Here is a 25642-nt window from a genome sequence, read left to right on the forward strand (position 1 = left end):
CATCGATCAAGACGCATCCAACACATGGCTAAGAAAAGGCAATATATACAGTGAGACGGAAGGATTCATGATTGCAATACAGGATCAAACAATAAATACCAGATATTACAGCAAGCATATTATTAAAGATCCCAATACCACAACAGATAAATGCAGACTTTGCAAACTACAAATAGAAACAGTAGATCACATCACAAGTGGATGTACAATACTAGCAAATACAGAATACCCAGAAGACATGACAATGTAGCAAAAATAATACATCAACAGCTTGCCTTACAACATAAACTTATAAAACAACATGTTCCCACATACAAGTATGCACCACAAAATGTAATGGAGAATGATGAATACAAATTATACTGGAACAGAACCATTATAACAGATAAAACAACACCACATAACAAACCTGACATCATACTCACCAATAAAAAGAAGAAATTAACACAACTAATCGAAATATTCATACCCAATACAACAAATATACAAAAGAAAACAGGAGAAAAAATTGAAAAATACATCCAACTGGCTGAGGAAGTTAAGGACATGTGGCATCAGGATAAAGTTGACATTATACCAATTATACTATCAACTACAGGAGTCATACCACACAATATCCACCAGTACATCAATGCAATACAGCTACATCCTAACTTATATATACAACTACAGAAATCTGTAATTATTGACACTTGTTCAATTACCCGAAAGTTCCTAAATGCCGTATAACACATACCATACAGTTAAAAGGAAGTGACGCTTGATCAAGGTCCGCGTCACTTTACATTTTTAACCAGACTTAACGTCTGAGAAAGTAAAGAAATAATAATTATAATTCCCGTGGAGGCCCAGGAAAAGAATAGGCCTGCGGTATGTTCTGCCAGTTGTAAAAGGCGACGAAAAGAACAAACCACTAATAGGGCTAACCCCCCTTTTAGTGTGATTAGTTGGTTCAGGATAGAACTAAAGGAGCCTTGGACAAGTGCCGTCATGGTCGGGGACGACGCTTGAACCCTATGCCCGCCTGCAATGGTAACGACACTGCTAGCCAACTGGAAAATGATTTAAATCCAAATAGAGGTATTTTGCAGGATATGCTTTCTGCAACCACCCTAGAAGGAAAACAAAAACAGAGGATGAGATGGTCAGATGAAGTTAATCGACACCTCATGTTCTGTTATTACCAAGCAACAAACCTAGGAACCAACACAACTGGATACAGATCACAAGTATACACAACATTTCTTACCAGATACCCAGAATTAAAATTTTTAGCAGAACGACGACTAGCTGATCAGATCCGTGTAATAATAAAAAATAACAGGATACCCCAGTCAGAATTAGAAAACATCAAACAACAAGTACAACAAATACTGGAACAAAATAATGTGCAATCAGAAGAAGAAGAAGAAAATACAGTAATGGACTCAAACATCCCAGAGCAAACAAACAAAGACCAACACGCATCAATTAAACAATCAGAGGAAAACGAAATCTTAAGACAGCCACCAGAACAAGCACAAATAGAACACGAAGTGACACACATGTTAGATATAGAAGAAAAATTTCAGCTGACATATATAGAATACAAAGACACAAGTACAGACATTATACCATTCTTGCATAGACCGCCAAATAACCCACAAGTCGAAACAACAATAAAAACTATCAACACAATCATACACAACAAAATAAATGAAAACACAACTATGGAAGAGTTACAACTACTGGTTTATATAGGAGCACTCACTACACTAAATATACACACTAGGCAGAGATCAGAACCAACCAACACACAGAAGAAACCCACAAAACCAGCATGGCAACACAGGCTGCAGATCAGAATAGAAAAACTGAGAAAAGACATCGGACAGCTAACACAATTTATAAGAAATGAAATGTCAGAAAAAAAAACAAAAAAGGTTAGGTAAAATCTCACAACAAGAAGCGATAGAGCAATTAGATGAAAAGAAGCAGAAATTACAAGCATTGGCCAAACGACTTAGAAGATACAAAAAAAAGTGAAAATAGAAGGAAACAAAACCAAACATTCAACACAAACCAAAAGAAATTTTACCAGACAATAAATAACACACACATTAAAATAGACAATCCACCAAACATAACAGACATGGAACACTTCTGCAGCAACATATGGTCAAACCCGGTACAACATAACAGGCATGCACGGTGGATACAAGCAGAAACAGATACATACAAGATAATACCACAAATACCTGAAGTGATGATTTTGCAACATGAAGTCACCCAAGCAGTTAATTCTACTCGCAATTGGAAAGCCCCTGGAAAAGATAAAATAGCAAATTTCTGGCTAAAGAAATTCACCTCAACACATTCACATCTAACAAAAATTATTTAACAGTTACATTGCAGACCAATACACATTCCCTGATACACTTACACATGGAATAACTTATCTGAAACCTAAAGATTAAGCAGACACAGCAAACCCAGCTAAATATCGCCCCATAACATGCCTACCAACAATATACAAAATATTAACTTCAGTCATTACACAGAAATTAATGACACATACAACACAGAACAAAATTATAAATGAAGAACAAAAAGGCTGTTGTAAAGGAGCATGAGGATGTAAAGAGCAACTGATAATAGACGCTGAGGTGACATATCAAGCTAAAACTAAACAAAGGTCGCTACACTATGCATACATTGATTACCAAAAAGCTTTTGATAGTGTACCCCACTCATGGTTACTACAAATATTGGAAATATACAAAGTAGATCCTAAATTGATACAGTTCCTAAACATAGTAATGAAAAATTGGAAAACCACACTTAATATCCAAACAAATTCAAATAATATCACATCACAGCCAATACAGATTAAGCGTGGAATATACCAAGGAGACTCATTAAGTCCTTTCTGGTTCTGCCTTGCTCTGAACCCACTATCCAACATGCTAAATAATACAAATTATGGATACAATATTACTGGAACATACCCACACAAAATCACACATGTGCTATACATGGATGATCTAAAACTACTGGCAGCAACAAATCAACAACTCAACCAATTACTAAAGATAACAGAAGTATTCAGCAATGATATAAATATGGCTTTTGGAACAGACAAATGTAAGAAAAATAGCATAGTCAAGGGAAAACGCACTAAACAAGATTATTACATATTGGATAACCACAGCGACTGCATAGAAGCGATGGAAAAAACAGATGCCTATAAATATCTAGGATACAGACAAAAAATAGGAATAGATAATACAAATATTAAAGAAGAACTAAAAGAAAAATACAGACAAAGACTAACAAAACTACTGAAAACAGAATTGACAGCAAGAAACAAGACAAAAGTTATAAATACTAATGCTATACCAATATTGACCTATTCATTTGGAGTAGTGAAATGGAGTAACAGAGACCTAGAAGCACTCAATACACTTACACGATCACAATGCCACAAATATAGAATACATCACATACATTCAGCAACTGAAAGATTCAGATTAAGCAGAAAGGAAGGAGGAAGGGGATTTATCGACATAAAAAAACCTACATTATGGACAGGTAGACAATTTAAGAAAATTCCTTATAGAACGAGCAGAAACTAGGAAAATACACAAAGCAATCACTCATATAAATACATCGGCTACACCACTGCAATTTCATAACCAGTTCTACAACCCTTTAGATCACATAACATCAACAGGTACGAAGAAAGTAAATTGGAAAAAGAAAACACTACATGGCAAGCACCCGTATCGTCTAACACAGCCACACATCGATCAAGACGCATCCAACACATGGCTAAGAAAAGGCAATATATACAGTGAGACGGAAGGATTCATGATTGCAATACAGGATCAAACAATAAACACCAGATATTACAGCAAGCATATTATTAAAGATCCCAATACCACAACAGATAAATGCAGACTTTGCAAACTACAAATAGAAACAGTAGATCACGTCACAAGTGGATGTACAATACTAGCAAATACAGAATACCCAGAAGACATGACAATGTAGCAAAAATAATACATCAACAGCTTGCCTTACAACATAAACTTACAAAACAACATGTTCCCACATACAAGTATGCACCACAAAATGTACTGGAGAATGATGAATACAAATTATACTGGAACAGAACCATTATAACAGATAAAACATCCACATAACAAACCTGACATCATACTCACCAATAAAAAGAAGAAATTAACACAACTAATCGAAATATCCATACCCAATACAACAAATATACAAAAGAAAACAGGAGAAAAAAATTGAAAAATACATCCAACTGGCTGAGGAAGTCAAGGACATGTGGCATCAGGATAAAGTTGACAATATACCAATTATACTATCAACTACAGGAGTCATACCACACAATATCCACCAGTACATCAATCTAATACAGCTACATCCAAACTTGTATATACAACTACAGAAATCCGTAATTGTTGATACATGTTCAATTACCCGAAAGTTCCTAAATGCAATATAACATATACCGTACAGTTAAAAGGAAGTGACGCTTGATCAAGGTCTGCGTCACTTTCCATTTTTGACCAGACATAATGTCTGAGAAAAGAAATAAATAATAATAATAATAATAATAATAATAATAATAATAATAATAATAATCATCTGGTGTTATAAAAAGTGTTTTCTGTCTTTAGGAAAGGTCTTCCCTCCTTCGAAAATGGTACCAAGTTGTTGATAGCAATAAAGAAGAACTAGCCAAGATTATTACAGCAGAGTCAGGAAAGCCATTGAAAGAAGCTCTAAATGAAGTGTTATATGGTAATTCATTTATTGAATGGTTTTCTGAAGAAGCAAGACGCATACATGTAAGTCTGTGATAATTTCCAATTGTAATCTTTAATTTTCAATTCTGCATCACATCTTTGTTATGTCAACAAGATACAGCTGCAAATAAAAAAAAGAAGGAAAAACCAAGGCAGTCAGCTCATTAAGCCACTTGATGTGATATGCATTGCATATTCAGAATTTGTTAGACAGGTTATGTATACAAAATGGGTTTAAATCAAAATATACCATTAATGTTTAGGAAAAAATTTCTTGCATTCAGTTTCAGTACAGTCTCTCAACTGCTTCAAACAGCACTGGGCCCTTCATCTCAGTGTAGTAGAATATGTTCAAATGGTAGAGACGGCTGCTTGTCTGACAGTTTGTGTTTTATCATAATAACAAAGGAAAAAATGACACTCTAGAGTAAGAAATTAAAAGGGCTGAGATGTGAGTAGTCTCATTGCTGGGTTGTAGTCTCCACAATCGCACGCATGCGGGTGTGCGCTTTAGGCAGGGATGGCTGACCAGATTGTGTGCTGAATGCATGCAATACTACTGTCTGGTGGGTAGCCTTGTGACATTACAAACCCCCATTACTAGATGAATATTTCTAGTATGCGAGGATCGCTTTGTGGAGAGCGAGCACTCTACATGGTGCGCGATTCGCGGAAGCACGTGGCGTGCCCGCGCGAGATTTGCAATGGTTGGTGAGATGGTCTCTGCCGGGCGGCCACGTGGCCTGTAGCTTGGGGCATTGTTTGGTTTTTTGCACATTACGCGAAAACTATGTAACTTACGATGAAGAGCAATGCAGCAGTGGATAGTGGTCAGCAATATGCACCTTCTGAAAGATTGATCTTTATTTCAAATCGTGAGACGCAAAAGTTATAGTGACCTCAAAATTGGTTAATATCACGAATACTGAAAGATTAATAAAAATAGTAAATAACAACTTACAGGGTTGAGTGAGCACTCATTAAAAATGTTTCATCATAGCAGATTGAGTGCCGTAGTCATATGTTAAGATTCATAAATAATTAAGCCCGTAAAGGGCAATAAACAAAGTTTGAGGAAAAATTGTTTATAAAATTCAATAGAAAATTCATGAGGTAAAGAACGGCACCATATAATATTTTGGGTGGCATCACCCGTATTTTAAACTAGTTAAGTTATACTATACACTTATCTTGCAATAGTTGTCATTGTTTGCAAATTATTATTAACATTTATTGCCCATAATTAATTAATTATTATAGATATGAAGATTTTGAGCAGTGCAGTGTGTAGATCGCTATAGATTACGTCTAAAAATGGTGCTATATGCAGTTCTGTGTTAAAACTTTGCAGCACAGATGTCAACAAACAAATTTGCGCTAAGTGGTGAAATTTTGCAAAAACTAAACCTTGATTCACGGGCGATAGAATAATCCTAGAAATTAATGTAACATAGTAAATAAGATGAACCTTTTAGCGCGGTTCCGATGGTGTACTTATTTCTGTCGAGGGATGTATGTATCAAAATTTGTAACCGTAACTGGTGAGATTGGTACTTAAATAACCAGGGGGGTGGACATCTGAGCCTATATAAGTGAGCGACCATCTTGGCCAGGGGTCAGCCACTCCACTGCTTGACTCACTGTGGCTCACTTCATTACCGTCATTTGCACATGCCTATGCCATGCCGTGATATAGGAATGGTGGAAGAGGCAAGATTGCTGCTGCTGTTGAGCTCCTGCTAAACATAGTTGGGAGCAACGGTTGCGGCAACAAGAAGAAGAAGCAGAAGCCTGTGGCACAATTACACTGCAATAAGTGTCATAACTTGGGACATATAGCCAGGGAATGCGACGGTGCTGTTGCGTGTGTTAAGTGTGGGAAACCGCACGACACCTGAAACTGCAACAAACCAAGAAGTACTGCGGCAACGTGCATAAAATGCGGCGGCTTGCACAAACCAAGAAGTACCACGGCAACGTGCGTAAATTGTGGCAGCTCGCACGCTGCAAATTCGCACAGCTGCGGCTATCTGAAGACATGGAAGCAGCGGAAAGGGGCCACTACACACGAAGAGGTGGCCCCACAAGAAGAAAAGGTGGACACCCCACCCTCCTACTCCAGTAGGGGAAGTGGGCTGCGCCACAAAGACGATGAAGGCGCTTTCCGCCAAGCACTGGGGGAAGCAAACGAGGATGCAATCACCACGCTCGAATCCGCCATGGCGGAGGAGAGGGCGGCCCTGAGAGCGGAACTAGACGAGACGCGGCAGGAGGTGACACAACTGAGGGTCGCCCTGTACCTCGCGTCTTGCACGACACCGGATGTGACGCTGACTCCCACCAGTATGGGGGTAGACGAGGCAGAAGAAGAAGAAGAAGAAGAAGAAGAAGCCGCCGCCGCCGCCGGAGGCATCTGGCAGATAATTCTTTCTTTTACAGATAACCAGAGGCCAATTCAAAACCTGAGGAAAAACATCCCTAACAGCGAGGAATTGAGGAGGAATAGCTTAGTCACACTTAAACTCCTGCACCTCGGGCCAAGGCAGGCCCGTCAATATAGCGACAGCGGCCAGTGGTCTGTCGCTGGTCAGTCATTTTGGAGGGTGGGTGACGAGCAAGCCCCACTGGAGGGTGGCCTGTGTGGTTGTTTGAGAATTCTTTTTCGCGCCGATTTATTTTGACAAGGAGTATTGTTTAATAGTGCAAGTGTGCAAGCATATAATTAGTGAAATGGAAGTGCTACGATTATTTGTGTGAGTGCGAATTACGAGGTATACGCCGTCGTACGTGAACATGTGGTGATCTGTGAATTCGCGCGAAAACTGTTAGTACTAAGAGGACAGTGGGATTTGTGGTTCTATTTGAATTGATAGAGTAATTTTCGTTTATAGAAGCCTACATTACTGCTATTGGGGCCTCGGAGTCAAATTATTGTTAAAGTAAAACTGTAAACCGTCTCACCAGTGCTAATTTCATTGTGTGAAAGTAAAGGACAGTGCCAATAAATAGCGATTGAACTGTGTCGTGAAAAACTGATTTTGCTATAATAATCGCCTAATTTTCATTCCCTAGCATAAACTGTACTCGTAAATATTAATTCAAAAACTGTAACTAAGCACGGGTGTGGAACAGTGTACTAATGCACCAAGTGTGGAAATCATTCTCTGAGACTTTCGTGAGAGCCAAAATTTGCAATAACATTTTTAACCAACATTTGTATATGCACATTCTGGTGAATGCTTCAACCACACTTCTTTATTTACCACCCCGTCGCAATTGGGGGCTCGTCCAGGATACTAGTGTGCTAGGCAACTAGGCCTGAAGGCTAGGGGAACTAGGCGAAGCATGAACATTCCCCGAAACGTGTGTTTCGGTTAATCACGTGAGCGCCTTCTGTTGCCGTTCGACAATGTCATGCAGCGCAGATCGAGCTGAGTACCAGCGGACCTGGAGCCAGCGCCAGCAGAGTGAGGGTGCGGCCGATTCTCAACCGGGCGATGGGCTGTCTAGTGGACTTGCAACATGCAACCATGACTATGCTCCGCAATGCAGCCTCTTCAGCAACGCTGAGACCGATGCAGCCTCTCCAGAAAGATGAGCGATCACAGCGGGTGCAAATTTTTTTTTTTTTTTTTTTTTTAATTCTTGTGCTAGCCAGGACAATTGAGCACGAAATTAAAAAATCGCTTAATGATTGCGGGTCGTCAGGGAGTGGTGGTGAACCACAAAGTCCTCAGAGAGCGGAGGAAATCGGTATCCCTGTAATGTCTAAAGAATTAACTGCTCTTCTCCAAAATATGAGTAGCCAAATGGGTTCATTTAAAACTGATATGGACAATAAATTAAGTGGTCTAGACACTAATTTTGGAACTAAATTAAGTTCAGTAAATTCCGAATTAAGTTCTGTGAAGACTAATGTGGGCGAAATAAATAGTCAGTTGGGGTCAATGAAACAAGAAATTGTGACTGAATTAGATAATAGATTAGAAAAAAATGAGAGAGCTGGCATTCCAAGGTTGAAGCGGTTGAGGCTGAGTTGAGGGGCAAAATTGATTCGGGAAGGCAGATGTGTGATGACAGAGAAGAGGCAACAAGGTATTCTTTGGCTGAAGTGAATGTGAAAATAGTGGCTAGCAATGATGAGACAAAAGCTGTGCTGATAAATAAATTAGACAGCACAGCTGATGATCTCATAAAGGAAATGGCAACTGTCACCTCAAAGGTAAATGACAAAATTACCCAGATAACTGTACAACTTTTCGGGTCATGCTGGGTGTCCAGTAATGCTGGCACCTAGTGGAAAGACATTTTCAGGTGAAAACAGATATCATGCTCTGGATTTTTTGGCCAGTTCTAAGGACTGTTTTCTGCCTGGGATGTCAGATGAGGCAAAAGTAAAATTTGTAAAGACAATGCTGTGAGGTTCAGCTCAGACATGGGCTAACAAATTTAAGGGTCTGTTCATTTCATTTGAAATATTCAAACGAATGTTTCTAGACAAATACTGGAGTAAAAATAAGCAGTGTAGGTTTCAAAATGAGTTTTTGAATTGACCTGTGTACAGGGGAGGCAGACAAACTATGAGGGAATTTTGCCAGGAAGAGTTGAATAAATTAGTACATGTGGATCAGCCTTTAGGTGTGTTCACAGAAATATGTACTTTAAGGAGGAGACTACCTGAAGAGTTACAATGGGAACTCACACATTGCCCCACTGATTCTGTGGCAAAGTTTTTAGACTTTGTTGAGAGGATGGAGCAGGCTATGTGCTATAGGCCTGGCTCAAAGGGAAACAATCCAGGGAATAACCATAGGGATCTGGGGGAGAGAAGAAATATGAATTGGGAAGATAATCATCAGAGCCATCATGAGGACAGAAATATAAATGAACATTGGAGAGGATATGGGGGAAGATATAATGAAGAAAGCCACAGTCAAAGGGATTTTAGGGGCAGTGATACGGGAAATGAACCAAGGCCAATCCTGGGAAATGGACCTGGAAGAGGGTGACAGAACAGCAGCACACAACAGGGACAGCATCCTTTAAACTAAGAGTTGTCTCACATGGGGTCCACTTTGGGACAAGACAAGTTGCAAACAATAGGGCCAAGAGATGGAACGATAATAATTATAATCAGACTAGGGGTGGTTATTCTAAAAGGGGTATGACAATAATTATAGAAGTAAGAGAGAGGAAAGAATTTGTGGTGTGGAGGCAATTTTAAATGGTGAAAATGTATTGGGGAGCTGGTGCATGGAGCATGGCAAAAGGAGAACGTTTAAGAGGAAGAATGGTAGGGGTTTAAATGCCCAAATGGAAGAAATCAATGCTGAGAATATTTTTTGTAGAGTTCAGGGATGTGAATTCTGAAAAAGATAATATTGATTCCAGAATGAGATTTTCACTCTGCAGCGGAGTGTGCGCTGATATGAAACTTCCTGGCAGATTAAAACTGTGTGCCCGACCGAGACTCGAACTCGGGACCTTTGCCTTTCGCGGGCAAGTGCTCTACCAACTGAGCTACCGAAGCACGACTCACGCCCGGTACCCACAGCTTTACTTCTGCCAGTACCTCGTCTCCTACCTTCCAAACTTTACAGAAGCTCTCCTGCGAACCAAGCAGAACTAGCACTCCTGAAAGAAAGGATATAGCGGAGACATGGCTTAGCTACAGCCTGGGGGTTGTTCGCAGGAGAGCTTCTGTAAAGTTTGGAAGGTAGGAGACGAGGTACTCGCAGAAGTAAAGCTGTGGGTACTGGGCGTGAGTCGTGCTTCGGTAGCTCAGTTGGTAGAGCACTTGCCCGCGAAAGGCAAAGGTCCCGAGTTCGAGTCTCGGTCGGGCACACAGTTTTAATCTGCCAGGAAGTTTCATATCAGCGCACACTCCGCTGCAGAGTGAAAATCTCATTCTGGAACATCCCCCAGGCTGTGGCTAAGCCATGTCTCCGCTATATCCTTTCTTTCAGGAGTGCTAGTTCTGCATGGTTCGCAGGAGAGCTTCTGTAAAGTTTGGAAGGTAGGAGACGAGGTACTCGCAGAAGTAAAGCTGTGGGTACCGGGCGTGAGTCGTGCTTCGGTAGCTCAGTTGGTAGAGCACTTGCCCGCGAAAGGCAAAGGTCCCGAGTTCGAGTCTCGGTCGGGCACACAGTTTTAATCTGCCAGGAAGTTTCTTTAAGATAATATTGGTTTGGTCAGTATTATCAACAGGTCAGGGACTAAGGCACTGTCTGAAGGTATAGATGGCTGTTGTGATGACCAAAGTGTGTGTGAAAGTAATAGTGAGAAATTTGATGAGTTGTATGTAATGGAAGCGGATACAGTGGATGATAATGTTAATTCTGAGAGGGCCAAGGTGCCTGAAACTAATGGTTTTGTAGATGATGATGATGATGATTTTGGGGCCATAGTGCCTATTGTTGATGTAGTGATAAATGAATATGTACCAGAGTGTATCGTGAAATTTATGAGGTTAGCTGTGAGCAGCCAGGAGGGGCTGGTTCTGAGATGTCTGGTGGAAGTGTTTGTAATGTGCAGGATGGTAATGCAAGTGATGTTTTGGTGGGGAAAGCTTTATCTGAATCCATGAAACAAATTGTGCTAGTGTTTACATGCATGGGGTTAAACAGCAAACTAAGAATGATGAACAGTGGAAAACTAAGGGGGAATCTGAATTGAACTTAAATGATTGGGTAGCAAGGCCAAATGGTTGCAAAAATACACTCCAGAAAATTGGACAGTAGGGAAATTCAATTATGTGAGCAGTTTAAAGCAGTTAAATGTTGAGGATGACGCATATTATGATGTACTCAAGAAAATATTTGATAGGGATAAGGAATTTGATGGTTTAAGGGGGGGTTTGATAAATGAAATGGTAGGATGTGCTGTGGAGGGTAACTGCAGGGTTACAGATTGTGGAAAATTAGTGTGTGACGAGGGAGATGAAGTTGAAAAGGTGAATAATTAAGTAGTGTATGAGGATGAGTAGTATGGGTGTATGGGAGAGGCTGAATGGAATACTGGTTGGATGGGGAATAGTGAATGTGATTCTGATGCAAGTGATTGGGTGGATTTTTCTAAGAATATACAGAAGTTGGGACCAAAGGTATGGGAGAAGGAGAAGTTTAGTTTTGCCAGAAAATTAGGATGGTTGGGCTTAGAAAATAAACAACACAAAGATGCTTTTGAAATAATATTTGAAGGGGATAATGAAATAGAATCATTCGATTCGGGGGGGTGGGGGGGGGGGGGGGGGGGTGGCAGGTATGCACTATGGAAAAGTACTGTGGTAATGAAGTGGAGGAGGATCTTTGAGCAGAAGTAGAGCTCAAGCAGAAAAATTTTAAGAAGGTGCAACCAATAGTTAAAGTTCAGATAGTTAAAGTCAGTGAAGAAGCCTTGGTGGGCACAGGTAGTACAGTCAATGGGATAACAGAGGTTGTCTACAATTACATCAGGAATGACAAAATGGTAGGATTCCTGGTCAGAAGGGTTAAAAAAAAAATGCTACTGGTAATTACAGCAAGCCAGTGAGGAAGGAGGCTGTGTCAGATGTAAACATTGGTGGAGAGTTGTTTAGTCACCCATTCCTGGTGATTCAAAATTTAAGTATAAATATGGTTCTGGGTACAGATTTTTTAAATAAATATGGGGCAAACATTAACAGTGGGGGGGGGGGGGGGGGACAGATATTGGAATTGAATGTTGGGTGATGTATAAAGGAGACAAAATTTGTAAATGCAACAGGTGATGATTTAGTGGCAAGCTTGTACATGGCCCAGTGCATGTTGGATGAAGTAGGGATTGAGGAGATGAAAAGGAAGGTCTATGAGACAGAGGGTATTGGTGACAGTGAGAGGGGAGAACTGTATGATTCACTGGTAGAGAATGAAGATGTGTTCCCAGAGAGACCTGGGAGAGTGGTAAATTTTGAATATATACTCAGGGTGAAGCCTCATGACCCTAATAAGAATTTCTGGTGAAGTAAAAATTATGTACTGTTGTGTCTGAATAACTGCTGAACCCTCCATGCACCAAGGTTTTATGTTGTTCGAGAAATTTGGGGCCGTAATTGTTAACTTGAACATATTTTGCACTGGGTTCTGTATGTACACACACCAATCTTCCTTTGGTGCGTGGGGGTCAAGTTGGTGGACTGAATATTAGGGTAAGCAACACAGCATGGCGATTGTAAAATTAATGTATGTTCATTTTGCTGCTTGTAATCTCAGTCTGGGCTAGATGATATGAATGGAGGATATTTTAACAAAGTGTGTAGGTGAATTTTAATAGAGATTTTTAAAAGTAGATTAAGTCTTTTATTAGGAAACATTGCCAAACCCTGGAATTTAAATCATGGTCTGTAATAATCAAGTAAAGTTTCTTTTAGTTTCTGCTGTCAAGCCATGACAACAGTCAGATATTATTTAAAGTCTGTTTGATTCCTGCCACATTATCAGTATCATTTTGATTATGGAGGCTTTGTCGCCAAGCAGTACTGCCTCAGTGACATGTGGGCATTTCTAATCTAGTAGGGAACAGATTGTTGGGCACAACTACCCAGCTGTTGATCTAGCCTGTTTCTTAGTGATGGTTTGACCTGAAATACTGTCTTAGCTGTGTCAGCTCTGGATTGCATGAAAATGGGTCGAGGCTGGACCACTCTATGGTAAACGGGGAAACTTCTGTGTATATGAGATTTTCATTGGGAATTTTGTGTGTTCCCTGGTAGTGCTCCATAAACTGGCTAGTTGGAGGACAGGAAATAGTGCCAGAGTAGAGAGTAGAGAGCTGTGACCCTACATCTAGTCTGGGGGCATCCCTGGAAGACATTTTAGGTAGTGAGAAGTGATAGTGCTTGTGAAACAAATTGATAAATGATATGTGTTCCAAAGTGATTAGATTGATTGGAAACAGTGTGGTGTGTGTAATATCAAAATTATTGTGAATTTGTTAGATTTGGTTGTGTTTGTTTTTGCTTTGCCAGGCCTGTTGTATTATACACATGCACACACATTGGAGACATGAATTTGGAATCGTAGTTAAGGAAAGAGATATTTTTTGGATTGGGGTTATTTACAGATATGTTACAAATTTCTTGTTGTGGGGTACAAAATACATAGGGAATTTTACTTAGTTTAGGGTGATGCCACCGCTGACTAGATTGCCAAGTAAACTGTTAACATTCTAGGACTAATTTAACGTGACTGGTTGGTCACCTTTTTTCTTCCCTTACTGCATTTACTGTGTGCATGCACTAGCAAGTGGGGGTATTGTGACGGTACAAACCCCCGATACTAGATGCATATTTCTAGTATGCAAGGATTGCTTTGTGGAGAGCGAGCACACTACATGGTGCGCGATTCGCGGAAGCGCGTAGCGTGCCCGCGCGAGATTTGCAATGGTTGGTGGGATGGTCTCTGCCGGGCGGCCACGTGGCCTGTAGCTTGGGGCATTGTTTGGTTTTTTGCACATTACGCGAAAACTATGTAACTTACGATGAAGAGCAATGCAGCAGTGGATTGTGGTCAGCAATATGCACCTTCTGAAAGATTGATCTTTATTTCAAATCATGAGACGCAAAAGTTATAGTGACCTCAAAATTGGTTAATATCATGAATACTGAAAGATTAATAAAAATAGTAAATAACAACTTACAGGGATGAGCGAGCACTCATTAAAAATGTTTCATCATAGCAGATTGAGTGCCGTAGTCATATGTTAAGATTCATAAATAATTAAGCCCGTAAAGGGCAATAAACAAAGTTTGAGGAAAAATTGTTTATAAAATTCAATAGAAAATTCATGAGGTAAAGAACGGCACCATATAATATTTTGGGTGGCATCACCCGTATTTTAAACTAGTTAAGTTATACTATACACTTATCTTGCAATAGTTGTCATTGTTTGCAAATTATTATTAACATTTATTGCCCATAATTAATTAATTATTATAGATATGAAGATTTTGAGCAGTGCAGTGTGTAGATCGCTATAGATTACGTCTAAAAATGGTGCTATATGCAGTTCTGTGTTAAAACTTTGCAGCACAGATGTCAACAAACAAATTTGCGCTAAGTGGTGAAATTTTGCAAAAACTAAACCTTGATTCACGGGCGATAGAATAATCCTAGAAATTAATGTAACATAGTAAATAAGATGAACCTTTTAGCGCGGTTCCGATGGTGTACTTATTTCTGTCGAGGGATGTATGTATCAAAATTTGTAACCGTAACTGGTGAGATTGGTACTTAAATAACCAGGGGGGTGGACATCTGAGCCTATATAAGTGAGCGACCATCTTGGCCAGGCGTCAGTTGTTGGTCAGTCGTTTTGGAGGGAGAGTGGGTGGCGAGCGAACCCCACGGTGGCCCATGTGGTTCTTTGAAATTTTTTTTTTTTTCTCACCGATTTATTTCGACAAAGAGTATCGTTTAATAGTGCAAGTGTGCAAGCATATAATTGGTGAACTGGAAGAATTCGATTATTTGTGTGAGTGCGAATTATTCGAATTGATACAGTAATTTTCGTATATAGCAGCATATATTTCTGCTATTGGGGGCTCGGAGTCACTTTATTATTAAAGTAAAACTGTAAACCGTCTCACCAGCGCTAATTTCATTGTGTGAAAGAAAAGGACAATGCCAATAAAGAGTGATTGAACTGTGTCGTGAAAAACTGATTTTGCTATTATAACCACCTAATTTTCGTTCCCTAGCGTAAGCTGTACTCGTGAATATTAATTCAAAAACTATAGCTAATGCATGGGTGTGGAACTGTGTACTAATGCACCAAGTGTGGAAATCATCCCCTGAGACTTTCGTGAGAGACAAAATTTGCAATAACATTTTGTAACCAACATTTGTATATGCACATTCGGGTGAACGCTGATCCACACTTCTTTATTTACCGCCCTGTCGCAGCCTACACCATATGCACCTGCTCGAGAATGCAATTGTGGGCAGCCACAGGTGCCCTCATTCCTTGGGGCAGTGTCAGAATTGCCCAATCGAGACACAGCATGCTTTTAGCTGGCACATAAAAGTTTTATGGCCATGATCAATGAGTATCTGACACTGAAGAAGACAAATTGCAAAGATACTTAATATTTCTCAAACATTTCTCTGATCACTTGCTGAGGATGTTATGCAGAGTGTAGGACACGAGCTCCACCTGCCTTATGCAGTGTTGGTACTAAATGTGTTAAATATCGAGCATTCGTACGAAAGAAGTGACACACAAAAGTAATGACTGCCTAAAAGAAGTAAAGGTAACAGGTCACTGTGTAATGGAATCATTGAGTGGTAATCAATAGGCGAGCAAACGAGACTTGAAAATATAGCTAAGCTCTTGGCAGAGTCCTTGTTGCGACGGTTTGTGGACTGGAATGGGGCTGCAAATGCTTCGGTTTGCTGGCTATTGTCATCTAACTCGGGGATGATCTCCTACTCTTTCTACTGCCAGACATGTGTGCTTAACACTTGTTAAAATGCGTAAATAACATACTCTGTGTGCTGGCTGACAAGTACAAATGTTAACCAGGGTACACTTTAGGAGGCCAAAGTCAAATGACAAATAGAATGCATGTGTTAAGTTCACTGGTGGTAACTTCCAAACAGTTATGTGCCATTTTAATTATTGCTGAGGCCCCTCAATAGCAATACTGAACACGCTGTAAATTTTAATAAAAGTTGTTGAATACCGAAGAACATTGATTGATATTCAGCAAATCGATCAGTTCGCTAAAACATAGCATAATTCTGATGATTTAGAGTTCACTTGACACTAGTGCGAATTCCTAAGTGTCGGATGCCACAAAATATTTAAAGTCCTGACTGGTTTCAACCCAGTTAAAGTTCAGAGGCACTGTTTGAGTCAGTCACTTAAACGTGGTGAAAATAATTAAATTCCAACCTGACTGTATCAGAAACTAAGTCCCATTGGGATCCTAAAAAGGTTGTTTGGAATGCTCAAAAATAAACAGTCACACATAGTAGCGCTTCAGCAGCTGAGTGACACAGCACTTGAATAGAAACAGTCACACATCTACAATTTTGCTGCAAAAGTCCCATTTGTGTACAAAAACAAACACTAAAAGACACAGCGCTTGAAAAACACAAGTTCCTACTGTGTTCCACACCGAAAATATCCTAAGTGCAGATTTTTCGTCAAAAATTCTATCTTCCCTTTGTTCACACACGAGGGATTTGACTAATTTCAGGCACTCCAAAAATTATCACCAAAGTGTCGCATTGAGCAACACAGGTTCGGCATCAGCAAAGGCACACAGAACTCTGTCCTGGACCTTTGTGTCCGCTCCGCTTAAATACCTTCGATCCGAAACTCCCCAAGCTATGTCACGCAACTGCTTTCCACTGATCACCACTTCTCTGCATAACTTGTTACATAGAAGAGCAATCTTAATTCTGTTTGCACCATTATATGTGCACTCAAATTCTCATCAGAAAACATATATTACACAAATTTGTAGCTGCAATGGTTTGTCCCGTATTAATGTTTGTGTTTTGCTATTATCTTTGCGGAGTGTGAAAATAGTTTTTGTTAGTTTATGCCACTAAATAACATTACAGTTCTTTATAAGGTACCACTTTCCATACAGATCTGAAGTGCTCTTTCAGACGCGCTGATCACAATTTACATGTATACAAAGGTTGAACAGATATGGGCAAAACTATGCAAAAATTTATTAATAACGAAGACAACATGTCATAATAATTACAAATATCACAAACTAATGATGTTGAAATGTGTATAACGACACCTGCTATCATACAGTGCCTTGCTGTTTGTGTACTGTCTCGTATTATTTATTTTAATTAATTATTAGCAACAAATTAATAAAATTTGTGTTTTACCAGTGAAATATTAATGCTGCAAATTAGACAAGTATGTCAGTCATTGCATTTCGATGAAACTTTTGAAATGACCACCTGCTCTGCACTATACCTGCATTGGTTCAAATGTTATAAATTATTCAGTAAATTTCACATATTGCAGCTTTGTTTATTTAATATCTTTTGATATAAAATTCATATAAATCATATCAGTGTGTCAGCTGACTAGTCTCAACTCCATTCATTTGCCGTATTGTATGTCGTTGTACTAATTTATGTTGATTACGTGCAAACACAAAGTGGATAAAGCATTGTCTTAAAGCAGTGTGCTGGAACGGGGTAAGCACACATGATGTCACGTGACTGCCAGCCGTTTGAAACTGACAGATCCATATGGAGCGATCTGCCGCTGACCACTCCCTCACCGCTGTCTTCCTTCCTGCTGTCTAGCTGAGCTGGCATCACTGGTCGCTGTGAGCACACCCTTAAAGCGCGACCTGTGATCAAACTTCTCTCTCCAAATGACAACAAATGACTGTCGTACCACATTCTTCATAGCTGACATTAAAAAATTCAAATAATTGACAGGAATGCAGGTGGGTGACATCGACAACTGCCGATATTTCGACAAGAGCACATCTAGCCATTTTCAAGCGTAACTGCAGAAGTAAGTGCTGTACAAGGGAATTTGAAAACTTGGTTTTCAGAGAAACTACAGAAAGATAACACCTAGAAACGACGTAAAAACTAGCACCATCTCAAACCAAAGATGACGTTTACAAGGGGGCGAGAGCAAGATTCCATGCAAAATTTAAACAAAGATGACCATCTCTATTTATAAGGTTATGTGCTAATTTGATTTCAACAGCTTCCTTAATAACTCCCTCCCAATAACTGGAAGCACATGCCATAATCTCCGTGGTGTTATAGTCCATAAGATGATTGGTGCCAAGACAATGTTCTGCAATGGCGTCTTTGCTTGGCTGTTGTAAGCTTGTGTGTGCTGCTTATGCTCAGTGCACTGGTCCTCCAAAGCCATGATAGTCTAACCAATATATGACATGCCACAATTGCAGGGAATACGGTAGAAACCCGCCTTACACAAACCAAGATCATCCTTTATGGAACCTAAAAGAAACCTGATCTTAGCTGGTGGTCGGAAAACACACTTTATTTCTTATTTCAGCAAAATATGACCTTCCTGTTGAACTGGTTGGTGACAACTATTAGCCTGCAGATAAGTCAGTGTGATTAGGCTTCCTACAAATGGCATGTCCCAACATACCATCAACATTCCTCATGACCAACATATCACGGAAGAGAAGACAGCCATCCTTTTCCACCTGTATTATGAAAAAAGTATTCGTGTGGATTGAATTCAGATGTTCTAAAAAGTTGCTCAAATTCTCAGTGCCATGAGTCAAACAACAAAAGTATCATATACATATCTGAAAAAACTCGCAGGGTTGAAAGCCACCAACTCCAAGGCACGTTCCTCAAAGTCTTCCATAAACAAGTTGGCAACGATAGGTGACAACAGGCTTCCCATCGCAACTCCATCTGTCTGCTTCCCATCGCAACTCCATCTGTCTGCTCATAATATTGGTCATTAATAAAAAGTAAGTGGAAGTCAACACAGGTCAAAATAGGTTTGTTAATTCAGCATCAAACCTAACCTCATTCAACCATAACAAATCAGACAGAGGAACAAAAATGAAGAGGGAGACTACATCAAATCAGAATATCATTCAAACCCATTCCCTCTAATCAACATATGAAATATGCAAAGTTCTTAATGTGATGCTCACACTGACACACTGCAGGGCTCAACAGAGTAGCAAGGTGTTCTGGTACACAGTACGTCGGAACACGAATGCTACAGTCAGCTGAGGAGGAACCCCTTCCATGTGAACATCTGAGAGGCTGTATACACCTAGGGTGAACAGCACAATAAGAGAGACTCTTGATAGTCTCCTGTGATAAGGAACTTTTCTTTAAGAGGGTGCTAGTCTTCCTCTCAGTACTTTACATGGGGTCAGCACCAATCCTGCGATACACTGAATCAGACAGTAAACACTGCGTCTTATGAATGTAATTGTGCTTGTCCAAAATGATGGTAGCATTACCTTTGTCCACAGGATCCAGATCAACTCAAAGTAATGTAAAGCAACACTGTCAGCTGCTGTTGTATTGCTTTTGGGTCTACGTGCCCCAGTCAACACACAATATGCCTCCCTCCTAGCCTCCTCTGAAACATCAAGAGGTAGTTTGAAAACAGCCTGTTCAACAGGACTTTTAAAATTAAGCGATGGCAAATGCTTGCAAATTGGTGCAAATTTTAAATCTTTCCCTAGCACAGATAAAGCTGCATCATGAAAAGGTTTCCCCAAGAAGTTTATCACAGAACATAGAGATATAGTATTAGACTCAGAGTCACGGAAATGTTCAAACGTCGGCAAATGTTGGCCAGTTACAGAATGAAATTCCCAGTCAGGCTGTGACCATGAAGTGTGTGAACGACTTATATTCTAGTAAGTTTTGATATGGTCTCTCTCTTCACTCAAGTTCCTCTGTCTGATTTGTTCTGGTTGATTGAAGTTCACCAGGAGAAACTCAGAAAAAATTGCTTCATCACACATTTTTGAAGCTAGATGCCCAACAGCTCAACATGACTTTCACTATCTTACGTAATGACTATCACAGTTGTCACAGTACGCGTAGTTATTGCTATTGTGGGATCGGTAATGTTGGTAGCGACTGTACAAAAAGTACTGGCATCCTGAAGCATCAGACAATAATGGATGTATGCTAGTGCTCATTTCTCAACTGTGTTCCTTTCAGGTGAAAGCTATTGACATTTATTCTGTCAGATTTAGAAATAACAGTACAGCATACTTCATATTAATAGTGAAGAGAAATGGCATAAAATACAGTTTTTCCAAAATCGAGTAAGTATTGTATAAAGCCAATACATCTATTGTATGAAAGAAATATGACTATTGAAGTAGACCAGTATTTCATGAAAGCTACAGAGACTACAATAATGGATTTTTTAAAAGTTTAATATTGAATTATGTATAGGAAATGCTAAAAAAGGAAAACATGATGAATTCTTGGGAATCTTAATCCAGGACAATTTGAGATTGAAAATGCATGTGCACTGTATTAGGTATGTGAGCAGTCTAAAAACATATTTGTCATTAACATGATTAGTAAACACTGTAAAGATGTGTATGTGTTAAGATGCATTTTTTCATTATTCTCATAAAGTTTAAACCATGCAACAGAAAAACAGGTTGCAACAACATAAGCAAACGTAAAAACATCACCAACACTGCAGGAAAAAAGCTGTCAGAATTATTTATTGTGCCAGGCCCTCTAGTGTCGTGTCATATTTTGTTTCAGAGATTAAATGTGCTTATCATTACAAATAAATGTAAATAGAAAGAGCGATGTTGTTTACTAGTACCATCAAAGCAAATTCAAAATGGTGACCTGCAGTACCATAGTACTAAAATAAAATTAAAATATGATCTAAATAGTCACACAACAGCATGCTACGGAAAAAAGTGCAATAGATGCTGGTCTGAATCTAGCCAATGCCTCTCAATGTATGTATATACTCTACAAATCACTGGGAAGTATTGCAGAGGTTATATCCCATTTTACCAATTATTATGGCTTTCTCCTATTCCACTCGTATATTGATTATGGGAAAAATGATTGCTTATGCCCCTGTACATGCTGCAATTAGTCTGATTGTCTTCGCAGTCCCTATGGGAGCGATACGTAAACATTTGTAGTGTATTCTAGATTTATAACTTAAAGTTGCTACTAGAAACTTTCTAAGTATGTTTTAATGCGGTGGTTTGTGTCTATCTTCAAGCATCTGCCAATTCAGTTCTTTCAGCATCTTCGTGACACCCTCCCACGAGGCGAAGAAACCATTGACTATTCATGCTGCCCTTCTTTGTATCCATTCAGTATCTCTTGTTAGTCCTGTTTGATATGGGTCCCACATACTACAGCAATATTCTAGGATGGGTCACCCAAGTGTTTTGTATGCAGTCTCCTTTGTAAACAGGTTGCATTGCCTAGTATTCTACCAGTGAATCGTGATCTGCCACCTGCTTTGCATATGGATAAAACTATGTGATTGTTCGTGTTCATATTCCTACAAATTGTTACACCCAGGTTGTTTTAAAAGTTGACTTGTTCCAGCTGTGACTCATTGATGTTACAGTCACAGGATACTACTTTTTTTTAAAATTTTGTGTGAAGTGCACAGTTTTATATTTCTGAAAATTTACAGCAAGTTGCCAATCTTTGCCCACTTTGAAATCTTATCAAGATCTGACAGGAATTTGCAAAGCATCTTTCACGCAGTACTTCATTATAGATAACTGCATCATCTATGAATAGCCTGAGGTTACATGTTAACATGGTGTGCAAGCTCATTAGTATATAACATGAACGGCAAGACTCCCAACACACTACCCTGGGGCACTCCTGAAATTACTTTACCTGTCCATAAATCTCTATCCAAAATAACTTGTTGCATCCTCCCTACCAAAACATTCTTGATCCAGTCACAAATTTTGCTTGATACCTCCATATGACCATACTTTTGATAATAAGTGTTGATGTTGTATCGAGTCAGATGCTTGTTGGGAGTCGAGGAATACTGCATCTACTTGACAGCCTTGGTCCATAGCTTTCATTATGTCTGAGAAAAGTGTGAGTTTGGTTTAACATGATCTGTGATTTCAGAACCCATGATGGTTGGCATTTTAGGAGGTCATTCTAGTCAAGATACCTCATTACTTTTGAGCTCTGAATGTGTTCTAAGGTTCTATAACAAATGCCCTTCTTGTAGACAGGTGTGATCTGTGCACTCTTCAAACTGCTGGGCACAGCTTTTTGTTTGAGGAACCTCTATGGTAGGTTATAGTTAAGATGGGCTAACTCGCTGCAAATTCAGTGTAGAATTTGACAGGGATTCCATCGGGCCCTGGAGCTTTGTTCAGTTTTAATGATTTCAGCTGTCTCTCTGTGCCGCTGACACTAATGTTTCACTCATCTTTTCAATCATACAGGAATTAAATTTAATTTTCGTTTGTAAAGGAACATTTGAAAATGGAGTTCAGCTTTTCTGATTTTGCTTTGCTACCCTCAGTTTCAGTTCCTGTCTCATCCGTGAGTGACAGGACACTAACTTTGGTGCCACTAACTGCTTTGACCAGAATTTGTTTAGATTTTGTGAAAGATCTTTAAACAGTATTCTACTATGTTAGTCACTGAAAGCTTCACGCATTGCTCTCTCGATAGCCAAATGAGTTTCATTCGACATCTCTCTGTGTATAGCCCTCTGCTTTATGATGGGAGGAACACTTCATGATAACAATCGCAAAGTGTTTTACTGGATACATATCTATCCAGTGTGTGGTCTACTGCTAAGCCATAGTTCCTCTACGTCACAAACTCGCACCAAACATGCACTGTTGAGTGTAGGCCTGTGAGCAGCAGAGGGAAATGTTTGAAGAAATCTAAACTGTCATTATATTCCCTGTCACTTCGGAGATCAGTTACTTCAAGTCGTAAATCGGTGCAAATTGGGTACTGAAAGCTTTATCATTTTCTCATTCAGTTGCACCATGGATCCTGATTTATTTCCCAACATGACTCGCACTCTGTCTGTAGACACACAAACTAATAAATTCCACAACAAACCTACCTATGTGACATTTTATTCAACACTGCTAACAATATCACATCCAGCTGTGCCTATGGTGTCTACACTATCATAGAATTGTATAGAATGTGCAACAAACACTCCACAAAGATTTTTCCGAGGTGGTTGTGAATGTCATCTGCCACAAATTGGATGCACGATTGTCATGTTTGATAATGGCAACACTCAGAACGGCTCTACGTGTTCGGTTGCAACTGTGAAGTACACTTTCATTAAATCACCCTTCATCAAAGGGCACAAGGACTTTGGTAAAAGTAGAGCGATTTACCAATTAAATTGAATAGCATACTCAGTTGATTTTTCTTCCTCTTCTTCAGACAGCTTCCTTTTAAGACCTCACAGATATGTCACAATTTCTATTTCCATATTCTTTGACACAGTAAGATATGAAGTGCCTTTGTAAAATGAAGTTCATGAAAGTATTAAGTGTCATATGATACAGTAAATGAAGAAAGAAGAATGAGATCCGAGAGATTGAAGTAGTACTGGGCTGACAGGAAACTGAAAAAATCCTTGTATAAAGTTGGCTAGAGTGGTCCAATGAAGGCCATAAAATGTAGATAATAATAAACAAAACCTTTTGTGAATCAATATTTGAGTGTAAAAAGATATAATTCCTCCCAATGTGGATTGAAATGTGAAAACGTTGTGGTTGTTACACAGTACTAACTTACCATTGCTGGTATCGAGATAGCACTGCTGTCAGAACTGACCCTCCAGTATGTCACGGTTGATGCTTCTCCCATGTTGTCGCAACCATGTGGTGTGCACGCATTTCCCTCACTCCTCACCATGGAGTGACTGATCTGCTCGTGAGCAACAGCCTGAGCAGGAGCGAGTGCTTGCACTCAAAATCAGTGAGTTGTTGAGCCCTGCTCTACATGCTCCTGTCCTGAGGTAAAAGTTTAAAGTTCTTCCCTCATTCATGTATCTAATTTACCCAACATATAAGTCTTTTCATTTGTTGTGGTTGCCCTTCTTACTTTGGTAATTGTTGCTATAACTGCCACATGATCACTGATACCAATTTCAATGTGGACATCTTCAGAAAGGTCAGGTCTGTTTGTTGCCATTATATCTAATATAGATCCACACCCTATTTAGAAGTGTCACACCCTCTCCTATAAACAACTTAAACACAACCTGTTTCATTTTTTGACCCAGAACCCATTTTACTCACTAGAAGAGATCTTTGTCTCTGTGGAAATTTGGCCCAGTGAAGATTCAGTCCAGTATTACCTGCATCAATTTTAAGGTGATATAAAGAACTGATGAGGAGCAGAAATGAGAAAGGTGACAGAGATGGTTACCAGGCACCCTGCCATTCACTTGCACTGACCGTTTTAGGAAGACCGTGGAAATGCCTGTCTTCACCTTATTTCTTCCATTTCCTTTGTTAAACAAGGCTAGGGCTCAATTTTTAGTGACTACATATTAACATTTAAAAATGAGGCAGCTGAGTCTAAGTTATAAGCAGTTACACAATTTAGTCACAAATGAGAAATTGTATGAGGTATGCTTCAATCTAAGTAACATTTTATTTTATATTTATTGGAAGAGTGCTGTATGGACTAATCACAGTATACAGTACACTGGTGAAAATTAATTTTTGTCTAATGAAGAGGAAAGGACATATATCATAGTGTTAAAGAATTCAGGAACTCACTGACGGAAAAGAGCTAAATGGACTCAAATTTGGATAAGGAAGAGTGCTGAAGGTTTCAGAAAATTTGTTATCCAACTTGGTAGGAAAAGCCTTTTGAAAGTTTTGTTGTGCTAACATTCGTGGACAGTAGTTGGAAATGATGAACTCTGAGTTGTAATTTAGACCTGTTATTACACTTGAATCTGCTTTGCACCTGTACAGTGGTGCTGGGAGACAGCACGATTCATCTTCTCTTAACAATAATTGCTAGACATTATAGGCCCATGCCAGTGTTATGTTGTGAGATTCTGGAGCATATTTTATCTGTAATAAGTTGGAATAAGGGAGCTCGGGTGAATGTTCTGTTCCTTTATTTCAAGGAATAAATTTAATCAGTTCTTTATAAGGACAGTGGAAAGTGTTATAGGTGAAATAACTTTGCTATAGACCTTGCAATTTTTGTGAAATCTAGAAAGCAGTGCAGCATGGAAAATTGTCAGGAGGTATACCCAGATGACATTCTAAAAATGTACAAACCAACAGTGAGACCAGACATATATGACATGATGTGTACCATTGT

General features: G+C 39.4%; 1 protein-coding gene across 1 annotated transcript in view; it reads left to right on the forward strand.

Moving 5' to 3' along the window:
* The window catches only part of LOC124554696 (succinate-semialdehyde dehydrogenase, mitochondrial), a 223958-nt gene that overhangs the window by 87706 nt on the left and 110610 nt on the right, over positions 1-25642 (forward strand). Inside the window, exon 3 of the mRNA XM_047128322.1 lies at positions 4686-4856. Coding sequence (XP_046984278.1) covers positions 4686-4856 — 171 coding nt within the window. The remainder of the gene's footprint in view (positions 1-4685; positions 4857-25642) is intronic.

Source organism: Schistocerca americana, chromosome X (assembly GCF_021461395.2).
Source record: "Schistocerca americana isolate TAMUIC-IGC-003095 chromosome X, iqSchAmer2.1, whole genome shotgun sequence".
Classification (NCBI taxonomy): Eukaryota; Metazoa; Arthropoda; class Insecta; order Orthoptera; family Acrididae; genus Schistocerca; species Schistocerca americana.